Source organism: Tetrahymena thermophila, assembly GCF_000189635.1.
Source record: "Tetrahymena thermophila SB210 genomic scaffold scf_8254666, whole genome shotgun sequence".
Classification (NCBI taxonomy): Eukaryota; Ciliophora; class Oligohymenophorea; order Hymenostomatida; family Tetrahymenidae; genus Tetrahymena; species Tetrahymena thermophila.
The window spans coordinates 201,669-216,385 of NW_002476433.1; the positions used below are offsets into that span (position 1 = coordinate 201,669).

The window sequence follows — 14,717 nt, forward strand, 5'->3', positions numbered from 1 at the left end:
GTGGAGGAAATAAAATCAATCTAAAATCCATTACTTAACAAAATTTAATAATTTATTATAAGGATTATAGTCCATAAGAAACTGATTTAATTGTTATTCGTTAAGCCAAATAAATAATTGCTAAAGTAGGACTTGATGGGTATATTATATAAAAGAGTTAGGTATAAATTCGAATTGTTAGATAGATATTTAAATTTTGTTTATATATATTTTTTTAATAATTGATTTCTTTTTATGGTAAAATCTTATTTCCTAACATTATTTTGGGTCCTCAACATATTTTATTAGAAACTAACTTAATTCTACATGCTATTTCTTATTTATAACTTTACTGTTATCTAGCCATAATTAGTTAATATTAGTTAAATAGTATTAAAACATGGGTTTTAAATTTGATTTCTCAACCAAATTTTTAGCCTTCATATTCCATCTTTTTCCTTAATTTTTTAGACTTAATTTAATAAATTTGCATAGCTGAGGATAGCCATAAGTGACTTTGGCTAGCTTGCAAAATTGTTATTAAACTTTTAAGTCCTATTCATTTTCAACAAATCTCTAGAACGACTTCAAAATATTTTTCATTAGATTGGAATTTTTAGTATTGAAAATCATCTAAAACACCTGCTTGCTTGAATTACTTTCTTCCAACATCTATCTGTAGAGAAGCTCTTCGCTCTAGTATATATTCATAGAGTCGCATTCAGTTAAAACATGTATATCTTTAGCAATCGGTTAATTTTTTTGTTGTGCAAAGCTCTCAGCAACATAAAGAAACAATTAAATAGTAAAAACTTATTAATTGTTATTTACAGCTTTTTAGCAGCTATTTAATTAGATTTAGTTAAAAATGTTGCTGATTTGCATTGCAATTAATAAAAATAATCAAATTTTGTTTCCTGTATTTCTTGTTTTTATTTTGTTTTTTCCTTTTTTGTTTATTGATAATTTATGATTTGTTTACTATTTAAACAATTACCTTCCTTCCTGTTTTGAATCATTTAATACTTTTCCATAACTAATTATTTCTTTTTTATTCATTCAACAACTTTTTCCCACTCCTAGTTCAATTTAAATAACTTTTCTAGCTAGAGTTTACATATTCTTCATATGCTAAAAATGAATAATTAAATACATTTTTAAAATTATGATTAGTTTATCACAACAACAATCCATTTTTTTCTTCAGATTATGTCAAATAAATAATTTAGTAAACAAAAGTAAAAAGTAACAAACTCAATAATAAATTTATTTTATTATTAAATCACAAAAATTTATCTAAATTTTACAATTATTAAAGATTTTAAAATGTAATTTTATTTAATTTAAAAATAATTAAGTTGTATTCAATAATTTTTACTTGCTTTTTTTTCATATTTTTATTCTTTTTAAAATCTATAAATATCAATCAATTATGATGATCATCAAAATGAATCTATCGCATATTTATATTTATCAGACTATAATTTTAAAATTACTCTCTATCTATATCAATTATCCTCATCATCATCAACATCAATCAATCTGATACCTTATCAATATTTTTAAAAAAATTATCATATTTAATTCCATTATATTTCATCTATTATCCTACTTATCAACACTAATCCAAAAAAGTAGATTCATAAAAATGATTTAGGAGGTAAGAAATTAAAGGTTACTATAATTTAATTAAAAACATAAAAAGGTTTATGATTTCAAAATTATATTTAATTTTTTTAATAAATGAACAAATATGTATGTAATGATTTATTGCTAATTATTATTTTATGCATGCTAAATTTATTTAATTATTATAGGTTTAAAGATAGCTATTGAATTGTCTAAGTAATCAGGAATGTTTGTAGAAAATAGCAGCTGAAGATTTAAAGGAAGGTTATTCAAAAATAATTAATTTTACAATTTAATTTAATTAATTTAAATAGAAGAAGCTCTAATTCTAGAATAATTCTAGAAGCAAATAAAATAAAAAAATTCTTATCTATATTAACACTTGATGCTCAAAATTTTTCGGTTACTCTAAATCAAGATCTTAACGCAGCCATTCATCAGGTAGAATGTAAATATCTAAATAAATAAATTTAAATTTCCTAACATTTTTCATTAATAAAATATTGAATTTTTCTCATTAAGAAATTGAAAACAAAGAAAGTACTTAAATGGAAATATAGAATCTACCTCAACAATTGTAACAGTAATTGGAAGAAATTATCAATGAATGAATAATTTCTAATTTTTATTCTAAATAATCTATGAAACTTACACAAACAAACCCAATCAAGATATTTAGATAGATCTAAAATTTAAAAGCAATTTATTTTACATCTAAATTGTATTTTTTTCAGTATTTATAAAAAAATTAGTCGCCTTTATATTTTGTAATTAATTTATGAAAATTTGATTTTTTTCATTCGTAAATTTAATTTACTATTTGAATATATTCTCTTCAATAATTGCATTTCATTGCTTTTTCTTCTGATTTATCAATTATAAATTCTCGAAACCCAAATATTTAACAAAGTGTCAAGATTAATAACATTATTTTTTAATGTTTTTTTCATTTTATTTTAAAATTTTATGAATTAAATAATTTATGAAAAGAAAATTTAATAAAAAACCATTTATGACTTAAAAACAAAATATACTTTAAAATATAAATTTTACCTGAAAAACAGTGAAATATTTAAGATATAACAACAAAAATGAATATTTAAGAACCATTATTAAGATAATCCATCATAACTTAATAAATAAATTTGTAATCTTAAAGGTTTTTTTGTTTTGTTATATTATGAAAAACCATAATTTTTTTAAAAGTTATTTATTAAGATAAATTTTTACATAGTGATTTATAGAAAAAGATGAAGATAATAATATAATTTTGCCTTTATTTAGTTGGAAACTAGTAAAAATAATGAAGATGATTGCAAATTTAAATATGCAATTACCAAATATATATTTGGTTTCTAAATTTAAATTGAATAAAAAAATTAAATAAAGCTATTTGATGTGAACTTTTATATTTATCTATTCTTGAAATTTATTGATTCAAGTATATTAAGTATTATAATAAAATTTAATTTCCCCACCTCTTTTGATACTAATTAATGTTATTGAAATTATAGGAAAAAAGTTTGTGAAAATCAATTAATTATAAGGTAAAAATTTAAAAACCATAAGGTATCCAAAAATTCTTCAAGCAAATTTAATATATTGTAAATTAAGTTGGATAATGAAAAACCTCCAATATTTTTAAATAATATTTTATATATTATTGAATAATTTTAACGAATTTAATTAGCTGTCTATCTGAAAAGCATACAAAATTTATATATCAATACACTTTATAAAAATTTTTTTTTTTATGAATTACTTTAAGATAAAAATACAACTAAATTTGTTTAACAAGTATTTTTAAATATAATTTAATTTATTGAAAACTCAAATATTACAAATATTTCATTTAAAAGATAAGAAAAGCTATTGTTAAGATTGTTTAGTGATAATTTAATAGACTTATAATGAATTAGTATTTAACTTGCAAATATTTTGTTAATTAAAATTACAAGTAACAAAGTAATAATATAAGTGATTATCACAAATTATGATCAATTGATACATAATCTTACATTTTTGATATAAATGAAATAAATTTAAGAAACTTATAGTTAAGAAGTCCTTATTTTGATAAAACGATTTATAAAATAGGCAGATATAAAGAAAAGAAATTTATTGGGCGAGCTCGCAAAATTTTATTGATTAAAAAAATTGATTAATCTATATAACTCCTAATTAATATATTTAACAGTATAATTTGCACTTATACGTACGAACCATATAATTATCATAAAATAGGTAATTAATTTAATGAAATTTGTAATGCTATGTATGAATAATGGTCTTTTGAGAGCCTTTAAATATAATTTCTGTGGACCAAAAAATAAAAAGTTATTATTAAAAATATGTTTTAAGAAAAAGAAACTATTTCATATGCCTCTATTTATGAAGCTATTTAAATTGTAAATAGAAAAATAATTTAATTAATATATCCTTATTTTTATTAATAACAATTGATATAGAATAGTATAGAAGAATAATGATTAAATAAAAAAAAATATAAGAAAATATGAAATAGAATCTGTTTTTTTATACTGTTAATTTTCATTAATTAAGACACTCTCCCCTTTTCCTCGTATTCCCTTCTACATCCTCCTAAGTGAGGCCTCTCAAGTGAGAGGTTTAATTGATAGGAGTCTTTTTTATTGAGAGTTTACTGTATATTCTTTATTTCCATAATTTGATAAAGAAATTTTTGACAGAATATATTTAAAAAAGTAAATAGAAAGATTAATAAATAAATAAGTAGTAATTAAAAAATTAAAAGTGTGAGAGAGATACAGAAAGGTAATAAAATCCCTTATTTTGATTTAGAAAAATAAATTTAATAATTTTTGTAACGATAATAATCATTAATTGATTTGATTTTTTAAATTATCTTTATAAAGGAAAATAAATACAAATTAATTTAGAAAGTAGATAAATAGATTGAGTGAGTGAGTACATTAAATTATGATAAAATGAAATATTATAAATATTTTTTGAAATTTAAATAAATTATGTATCAATATAATTTTTTAATAATTGATTTCTTTTTCTGGTAAAATCTTATTTCCTAACATTATTTTGGGTTCTCAATATATTTTAGTAGAAATTAACTTAATTCTTCATGTTATTTCTTATTTATAACTTTGCTGTTATCTAGCCATAACTAGTTAATATCTGTTAAGTAGTATTAAAACAAGGGTTTCAAATTTGACTTCTCAACCAAATTTTTAGCCTTCATATTCCATCTTTTTCCTTAGTTTTTTAGACTGAATTTAATAAATTTGCATAGCTGAGGATAGCCATAAGTGACTTTTGCTAACCTGCAAAATAACTATTAGATTTTTGAATCCTTTTCATTTTCAACAAATCTCTAGAAAGATTTCAATATATTTTTCATTAGATTAGAATTTTTAGCATGAAAGATCATCTAAAGTATCTGTTTGCTTGAATCACTTTCTTCCACCATCTATCTATCTTCACTGTAGAGAAGCTCTTCGCTCTAGTATATATTTTTAGAGTAGCATTCAGTTAAAAAATGTATATCTTTAGCAATTAGTTCACCTTTTTGCTGTGCAAAACTCTCAGCAATATCGAGAAACAATTAAATTGTAAAAACTTATTAATTACTATTTTTAGCATTTTAGTAGCTATTTAATTAGATTTAGTTAAAAATTTTGATATCCATATCAATTATTAATAATAATCAAATTTTGTTTCGTATTTTTTTTTTTATCTTATTTTGTTTTCTTTATATTTTAATTATTGACAATTTATTATCCTATTATAATTTAAACATTTACTTTGCTATTTATCTTTAGACAGTAAAATCTATTTTAAAAAATTATGTAAAAGGTAAAAATTACAAAAAGAGTCCCTCTATTTATAACTAATAAACAGTTTTTTTAACATCATTTAGAAAAATACAACATCCTAAAAAGAACCAAATATTGAATACTTTATACTATTATTCCTTTTTGAATTGAGGTTCTATCTACTAAAAATGTTTAAGTAATAGAGTATTATTATTATTTCACGATTATCTTAACAAGATTTATAGAATAGGAATGGTGGGGCAATAATTAATTTTAGATTTTATAATAATTTTTTATATGTGTAAAATAGAATGGGTTTTTCATAATTCTTAATTACTATAAAAATATATACCCCTATCTTAAAAGATTAGTTGACTCTAAAGAAAATATTGATAATACACTTTTATAGTTTTTATTATAGAATGAATGATGTAATTGATTATTTTTGATTCAAAAACGTGTTTCAAAATATATTTAAATAATAATTTGTAAAAGTAATCTTATTTGGGATTATTATGGATTAATTAATTGTTGCTTCTGTGAATAATTTCGAGTTAAAATCAAATTGTTTATATTTAGATAATAAATAGCATTCTTAGACTCAATTTTGTGAATATATTTGCATTTATTATAAAAAGAGTATTATTAGAATTTCATCAAAAATTCTAGTTAAGCCAATCAAAATAATCCATATATTAAAATAAAAACTTACATTACTCCACTATTTAAAAACTATTTATAGAGAAATGTATTAGTTTTATACTCTTATTTACTTATCATACCAATTATTTTTGGTGTTAAAAAAATAAATAAGGAAAAATTTATATCTTCTAACATAATATGTATAAGACTTTTTACTTTTTTTACTGTTCTATTAATTTAAAATAATATTTAAACTAAATAGATCTCTCTTTTTAGTTTTTATGCTTTAAAATCATCTCTAATCAAATTTTTTTTCTTATGATTGAATGATTTTTATAAAAATAAATTTCTAAAATTGGTTTTCTTTACTTAATTTGATTGCCTTTTTTAGTTTAAGATTAAATTTTCTTATCTCCCTCCTATTTTATTGGAAAGGCTTTAACTACTTTTTGATTTTTAAATAGATAATTTAATTTACTTTTGATAAGGAAAATATAATTTAGCTCTACAAAGAAGCTATGAGTTAATAATATATATGACGCAAATTAATTATAATATATTTATTATATTTTTCTTTTTTTTGAAGTACATCATAATTTTAATTTGGCTTAGCTTTTATTCCTATTATACATACATGATTATAATATAGAAAAAATTGATTATTAATTCATATATGATATTTATTATCAAATATAGTGAATTTTTAACTAATGAACAAATATTTAATAATTTATTTCTTATTATTATTTTTTTGTACTAAATTTATTTAAATAATTATTCTATGTTGATTGATAAATGTTGAATGATCTAAGTAATTAAAAATTTGAAGAAAATAGTAATGGAAGATTTAGAGGAAGGAAAATAATTAACATCCATTCAAAAAAGTTAGTTTTACACTTCAATTTAATTAATTTATATAGAAGAATCTCTCATTCAATAAGCATATAAAATAAAAATATTCTTTTATATATTCACACTTGATTCTGAATATTTTTTAGAAGATGAAACTCATCAAGAAATAGTTACTCTCATTCAAGATTTTCTCACAGCGATTAGCCAGAAAGTAAATAAGTAAATAAATCATTTTAATTTTGCAAACGTTTTTCTTTCTTTCTTTCTTTAGAACTTCAAGAAGAAGAAATAAAAGTAGAAGTAGCAGAAGAGGTGATAATCGAAAAGTAGTAGAAAGATAGATGAAATAAAATTAATGGCTCAGTTAGAACAAGAAAAAGATATGAGTGTTCAAAGAAAAAAAAAATCCTCTAAATTAGGTGACGTAAATACAAGAAAAATAGCAATAGCAAAGATAAGAAGTAAGAAAATGGAAAAAAAAAGGACTCTAGCTTATCTCCTAAAAAATAAATTGACTTAAAAAAATGTAAAAATTACACTTGCGTATTTAAAAAACAATACCTAAAATATTTTAAAGGAATCTGAATAAAAAGAATAAGACATTAAAAATAATGAAAGCAACCAAGAACTCAAATCGAGATCAATGATAATAATAACAATAAGAAGAATTTATCAATCAGTGAATCATTTCTAAATTTTTTTGATTTAACAATGAAATTTATACAAACTCAAGCAATAAATGGAAAAAACTAAACTAGATTTTTAAAATTTAAGAATGATTTATTTTAAATGCAAATTTATTTTTTAGAATTTATCAAAAAAGTTGATAACCTTTACATTTTTTAATTTATGACTCTAGAATGATATATTCTTTATTTAATTTAATTTACTGTTTACAGATATCCTCTTCAATAATTGCAATTTATTGTTAATTCATCATATATAACAAATTTAAATTTGTAAAATTTATACTCTTAATAAAATGACAAATTAATAATTTTTTTGTTTAATTTTATTTACTATAAAATAATTTTTATCTAAATATCAATATCAATCAGATTTAGATAAAAATAAAGAGAAACTATTTGGTGGAATAGAAAAATTGTGTTGATTATAATTTTAAAAATAGATTAATTAGTATTACTCCCAAACAATTTACTAAGTAGTACATACACAATCTTTATTCTTATTATGAAAATTAAATAAATTTTTTTATGCTATGCATAGAAAATGGTTTTTTAATAATCTAATTATATAATTTCTTTGATTAAGTAAGCAAAAGGGTATTTATAATAAATATATTTTTAAAATAGAGAAGCCAATTCATACTCATCTTTTTTGAAGCAATCGAAAGTTTATATAAACGAATAACTTAATCAAGATATCCTTTGATATATTAATCTAAATTAATATAGAATAGTATGGGAGAATAATAATAATAATAAAATAAATGTAAATTTAGAAAATAAGAATTAGAAATTTTTTTTTTCTATTATTTATTTCCATGTATTAATTGAACAATTTTATTCAGAATATTGGAAATTGATTTATTCCTTTTTCAGAAAAATAATTTGATTAATTAAGAAATCTTTTTTTTTTCTCAAATTTTATACAGGATATATTTAAAAATAAATAAATAATCAGATTAGCAAATTAATAGAGTGAAATAGGGAGAAAGGAAAAAAAATCAACTTAAAAATCCTTTATTTTGATTTAGAAAAAGAAATTTAATAATTTGTAAAAATGATCATAATTCATAAGTAATTGATTTAATGATTAAATTGTGAAGGTAAATAAATACAAATAAATTGAGAAAATAAACTTAAAGAGTACAATAAATTATAAAAAAGTTAATTATGATTAATATTATTTGTTACTTAAAGTTTGTATCAATATATTTTTGAAAAATTGATGGATGTACTTTTCTTGTAAAATCTTATTTCCTAACATTTTTATGGATTTTCAATATATTTTAATAAAAACTAACTTAATTCTTCATGCTTTTTCTTATTTATAACTTTGCTGTTATCTAGCCATAGTTATTTAATAGTTGTTAGGTAGTATTAAAATAAGGGTTTTAAATTCTACTTCTCAACCAGATTTTTAGCCTTCAAATTCCGTCTTTTTTCTGAATATTTTAGACTGTATTTAATGAATTTCCATACTTGAGAAAAGCCATATGTGATTTTTGCTAGCTTGCAAAATAATTATTTAATTTTTAAATCCTTTTCATTTTCAACAAATCTCTAGAACGACTTCAAAATATTTTTCATTAGATTGGAGTTTTTAGCGTCTGAAATCATCAAAAATAGTAGTTTGCTTGAGTCATTTTATCCAACATCTACATATCTTCACTTTAGTGAACACTTTGTTCTATTAGATATTTTTAAGATCACATTCAGTTAAAAGATGCAGATCCTTAGAAATTGGTTTATCATTTTGTTGTAGAAAACTCTCAGCAACATCAAAAAATAGTTAAATTGTAAAAGCTGATTAATTATTATTTACAGGGTATTAGTAACTATTTAATTAGAACTAGTTTAAAATTTAGCTAATTTGCATTGCAATTAATAAAAATAATCAAATTTTATTTCCAGTTTATCTTATTAATTTTATTATGTTTTTTATTTTAATCATTGATAACTAACTTATCATCCTTATATCATTTATATGTTTACTTTTCTTAAATTATATTTTAAAAAATATAAGTAAAAGGTAAAAGTTAACAAAAAAAGGATTGTATTTTTAACTAATAAATAGTTTTAATATATTATTTAGATTAAAGCAACATAGAAAATATTCTAAATAATCACTATTTTGTATGTAGTAAAAGAATTATTTTAAGTGCGGTTTTTATTACAAAAAATATTTGGAATATTAAGAGTTAATTATCATTTCAGAATTCAATAAACAAAAATTGTTAATAGACAAATAAATTTATAAAGCTAAAATATATTTCATGGGTATGGTGGGTAATAATTAATTAAATTTTGATTTTATAATTATTTTTCATGTGTATAGAGCTGTTTGTTTTTTATGATTTTGAATATTCATCAAAAAAAAACAAACCCCATCTTAAAAGATAAAACGACTCAAGAAGAATATTAATAATGCGTTCTTATAATTTTTAATAAATATTGAATGATGCAAATCATTATTTTTAATTCAAAAATGTTTAAAAAAAATATTTATATAAACAATAATTTATAAAAATAATCTTATCAGGGTACATTATGAATTAATTAATTTATGATTATGTGACTAATCTCAATACAATATCAAATTTTTTATAAACAAATCAAAATAAATAGCAATCTTATACTATATTTTGTGGATATATTCACAATTACCATAAATTAGTAATCGCTCACAAATTTCAGTTTATAAATCAAAATAATCCACATATTTAAATAAATGTTTACATGACTCTAATACTATTTAAAAGCTATTTATAATGAAAAATACTAGTTATATATTCTTATTTAAATATTATATCAGCAATTTTTGGCGTTAAAAAAGTAAATTAGGTAAAATTAACAACTTTTAAGTTTACATATGTAAAGCTTTTTACTATTTTACTATTCTATTAATATAAAATAATATTTCAACTATATAAAGATCTCTCTACTTAATGTGTATACTTTTAAATTATCTCTAATTAGATTCAACTCTTCTGATACAGGGATTTTCATAGAAGTAAATTTCTAAAATTAGTTTTATTTACTTTTTTAGTTTAAGATAAAGCATATTTATCTCCTATTTTATTGAAGAAGTTTTAGATACATGGTTTTGAAGCAAATACAATATTTTATTTTTGATATAGAAAAAATAATTTAGTTTTAAAAGAAGCTATGATATTAAATCTATGACGTAGTAAATTGTTTATATGACGATATTATATTTTTAATTTTTTGTTGAAGTATCATAATTTTAATTTAATTTAGCTTTTATCCTTATTATTACAATTATCGTAATAGAAAATATTGATAATTGATTAATATTTGATTTTTATTATCAAAAAATTTAATAATATTGATTGATTCCATATTGATATATTAAAAAATGTAATTCTATAATATACTAAGTATGTCAAAAATTTAGGAGCCCATTTATACCAACTTTTGATTAACCTTCGGTTAAATATTATTTATATATTAAAATAGAGAATTGTTAACTCTGTAAAGTGTAGTTTTAAGATAGATTTGAACTGTGAGTTTTAATAGAAAAAATATGATTTAAAGTGGCATAATAATTTTATTTTACATTAAAAATTGTATTTTATCTGTATTTATAAAAAAGTTTTTCACCATTATATTTTATTAGGTGAGAATGTTCTTTCTTTCTTTCTTTCTTTCTTTAATTTTATTTATTATTTACAAATAATCTCTTCAATAACTGCAAGTTCATCATTTATTCTTCTATTAAACATATTTATATCTGAAAAATAGCAAAATGACAAAATTAATGATATTATTTTTTTAAATTGTATTTACAATAAAATAATTTAATCGAAATATCAATTTTTAATGTTTGTTTTTATTACATTTTATAAATTATATGAATTAAATTATTTATGAAAAGATAATTTACTAATTAACCAATCTATGATTTAAAACCTGAATTTACTTTCATTATATATATTCATTCTACCAGAAATTTAGTGAAATATTTATTTAAGATATCACTAAAGAAATAAATTTTATCAACTGAAATAGGCAATCAATTATAACTCAATAAATAAAAATGATCCTTTAGATTTTTTTTCGCATATCAAAATGCTTTACAAAACAGAAAGTTTTTAGAAATGAATTTTAATTTTATGAAAAACTAAAATATCTTTAATATTTATTTTATATATAATATTAGAAAAGTTATTGCAAAATACTATTAGTGATAATTTAACAATTTGAAAATAAATAACTATTTAACTTGATTGTAGTTGATTAATACATATTTAAAGAAACTGAGTAATAATATAAATGATTATCAGAAAGTAATAATCAATTTACGCAACCTTAAATTTTTGATAAATCCAAGAGACTTATAACTAAAAAGCCCTTATTTTGATAAAAAAAATTTAGAATAGGCAGATAAATCAGATAAAAAGCAAAGAGAAATTATTGGGTAACCTCTCAAAATTTTTTAGATTGAAATTTTTAAAAATTAATTAATTGGTATTATTCCTAAGTAAACTAAAAAGCAGTATAATTTGCTGCATACGTCAACTCTTATATTTATTATTAAATAAGGCAATAAATTCTAAAAATTTTATAATACTAGGCATGGATAAAGATCTTTAGAGAGTTTAATTATATAATCTATGTGGGTTAGCATACAAAAAGTTATTTTTAAAAATATAAATAAAGAAATAATTTCAGATTCATCTATTAAAGAAACTATTTAAATTTTATAAAAGAATAATTTAATCAGTATATCATCTACTTTTTTATTAACAATTGATATAGAATAGTATGGAAGTTTCATAACAAAATATTAAAACAATACAAGAAAATATGAAATAGAGTTTTTATTTTTATATATCCTTTATTTCCATACTTTAATCGAGTAAATTTATACAGAATATATTTTTTTAATTAATGGATAAATAAATTAATAATCAGTAGTTAGCAAATTAAAAATAGAGAAAGAGAGGTGGAGGAAGTAAAATCAATCTAAAATCAATTACTTAACAAAATCTAATAATTTATTATAAAGATTATAGTCCATAAGCAACTGATTTAATTGTTAATTTGCTAAGCCAAATAAATAATAGCTAAAGTAGGACTTGATGGGAATATTAGTTAGATATTTAAATTTTGTTTCAATATATTTTTTTAATAATTGATTTCTTTTTCTGGTAAAATCTTATTTCTTAACATTATTTTGGATTCTCAATATATTTTAGTAGAAATTAACTTAATTCTTCATGTTATTTCTTATTTATAACTTTACTGTTATTTAGCCATAATTAGTTAATATTAGTTAAATAGTATTAAAACAAGGGTTTTAAATTTGATTTCTCAACCAAATTTTTAGCCTTCATATTCCATCTTTTTCCTTAATTTTTTAGACTGAATTTAATAAATTTGCATAGCTGAGGATAGCCATAAGTGACTTTTGCTAGCTTGCAAAATTCTTATTAAACTTTTAAGTCCTATTCATTTTCAACAAATCTCTAGAACGACTTCAAAATATTTTTCATTAGATTAGAATTTTTAGAATTGAAAATCATCTAAAATGTCTGTTTGTTTGAATTACTTACTTCCAATATCTATCTGTAGAGATGCTCTTCGCTCTAGTATGTATTAATAGAGTCGCATTCAGTCAAAAAATGTATATCTTAAGCAATCTGTTAATTTTTTTGTTGTGCAAAGCTCTCAGCAACATCAAGAAACAATTAAATAGTAAAAACTTATTAATTGTTATTTACAGCTTTTTAGCAGCTATTTAATTAGATTTAGTTAAAAATTTTACTTATTTGCATTTCAATTAATAAAAAATAATCAAATTTTGTTTCCTGTATTTCTTGTTTTTATTTTATTTTTTCCTTTTTATTTATTGATTATTTATGATTTGTTAACTATTTAAACAATTACCATTCTTCCTGTTTTTAATCATTTAATACTTGTCCATATCTAATTATATCTTTTTTATACATTCAGCAACTTTTTCCTAATCATAGTTCAATTAAAATAAATTTTCTAGAGTTAACTTATTCTGCATATGCTAAAAATGTATAATTAAATACATTTTTAAAATTAGGATTAGTTTATCACAACAAAAATACATTTTTTTCTTCAGATTATGTCTAATAAATAATTTAGTAAACAAAAGTAAAATAGTAAAAACAAACTCAATAATAAATTTATTTTATTATTAAATCGCAAAAATTTATCTAAATTATTCAATTATTAAACATTTTAAAATGTAATTTTATTTAATCTAAAAATAATTAAGTCATATTCTATAATATTTAATTGTTTTTTTATGATGATCATTAACATGAATCTATCGCATATTTATATTTATCAGGCTATAATTTTTAAATTACTCTCTATCTATATCAATTATCCTCATCATAAACATCAATCAATCTGATACTTTATCAATATTTTTTAAAAAATTATCAAATTTAATTCCATCATATCATCTATTATTCTACTTATCAACGCTAATCCCAAAAAGTAGATGCATAAAAAAGGTTTAGGAGGTAAGAAATTAAAGGTTACTTTAATTTAATTAAAAGCATAAAAACGTTTACGATTTCAAAATTATATTTAATTTTTTTAATAAATCAACAAATATGAAATGATTTATAGCTAATTATTATTTTATGCATGCTAAATTTATTTAATTGTTATAGATTTATTGATAGCTATTGAATGGTCTAAGTAATCAGGAATGTTTGTAGAAAATAACAGCTGAAGATTTAAAGGAAGATTAATAGTTAATAACCATTCAAAAAAGATTTAGTTTTACAATTTAATTTAATTAATTTAAATAGAAGAAGCTCTAATTCTAGAAGAAAATAAAATTATAAAATTCTTTTCTATATTAACACTTGATGCTGAAAATTTTTCGGTTATTCTAGATCAAGATCTTAACATAGCCATTCAACAGGTTGAAAGTAAATATCTAAATAAGAAAATTTAAATTTCCTAGCATTTTTCATTAATCAAATATTGAATTTTTCTCATTAAGACATTGAAAACAAAGAAAGCTCTCAAATAGAGAAATAGAACCTACCTCAACAATCGTAACTGTAATAGGAAGAAATTATCAATGAATGAATAATTTCTAAATTTTTTT

General features: G+C 19.9%; 4 protein-coding genes across 4 annotated transcripts; 2 read left to right on the plus strand and 2 right to left on the minus strand. All coding sequences in view use genetic code 6, as the record gives it.

Annotated features, from left to right (window-relative positions):
* Positions 1-4,618: 4,618 nt before the first annotated feature.
* On the minus strand, positions 4,619-5,287 carry TTHERM_00399660 (hypothetical protein; the record flags this gene model as incomplete). Its single annotated transcript, XM_001014038.1, has 1 exon — positions 4,619-5,287. One exon carries the CDS (start codon positions 5,285-5,287, stop codon positions 4,619-4,621), a length of 669 nt encoding a protein of 222 aa, XP_001014038.1.
* A 1,571-nt stretch (positions 5,288-6,858) lies between these two features.
* On the plus strand, positions 6,859-7,224 carry TTHERM_00399670 (hypothetical protein; the record flags this gene model as incomplete). Its single annotated transcript, XM_001014039.2, has 1 exon — positions 6,859-7,224. One exon carries the CDS (start codon positions 6,859-6,861, stop codon positions 7,222-7,224), a length of 366 nt encoding a protein of 121 aa, XP_001014039.2.
* A 39-nt stretch (positions 7,225-7,263) lies between these two features.
* On the plus strand, positions 7,264-8,620 carry TTHERM_000399689 (hypothetical protein; the record flags this gene model as incomplete). The annotated part of the gene is made up of 3 exons (XM_012797214.1): positions 7,264-7,434; positions 8,222-8,360; positions 8,553-8,620. The coding sequence occupies 3 exons, from the start codon at positions 7,264-7,266 to the stop codon at positions 8,618-8,620; spliced, it is 378 nt and encodes a 125-aa protein (XP_012652668.1).
* A 4,109-nt stretch (positions 8,621-12,729) lies between these two features.
* On the minus strand, positions 12,730-13,566 carry TTHERM_00399690 (hypothetical protein; the record flags this gene model as incomplete). The annotated part of the gene is made up of 1 exon (XM_001014041.2): positions 12,730-13,566. The coding sequence occupies one exon, from the start codon at positions 13,564-13,566 to the stop codon at positions 12,730-12,732; it is 837 nt and encodes a 278-aa protein (XP_001014041.2).
* Positions 13,567-14,717: the final 1,151 nt, after the last annotated feature.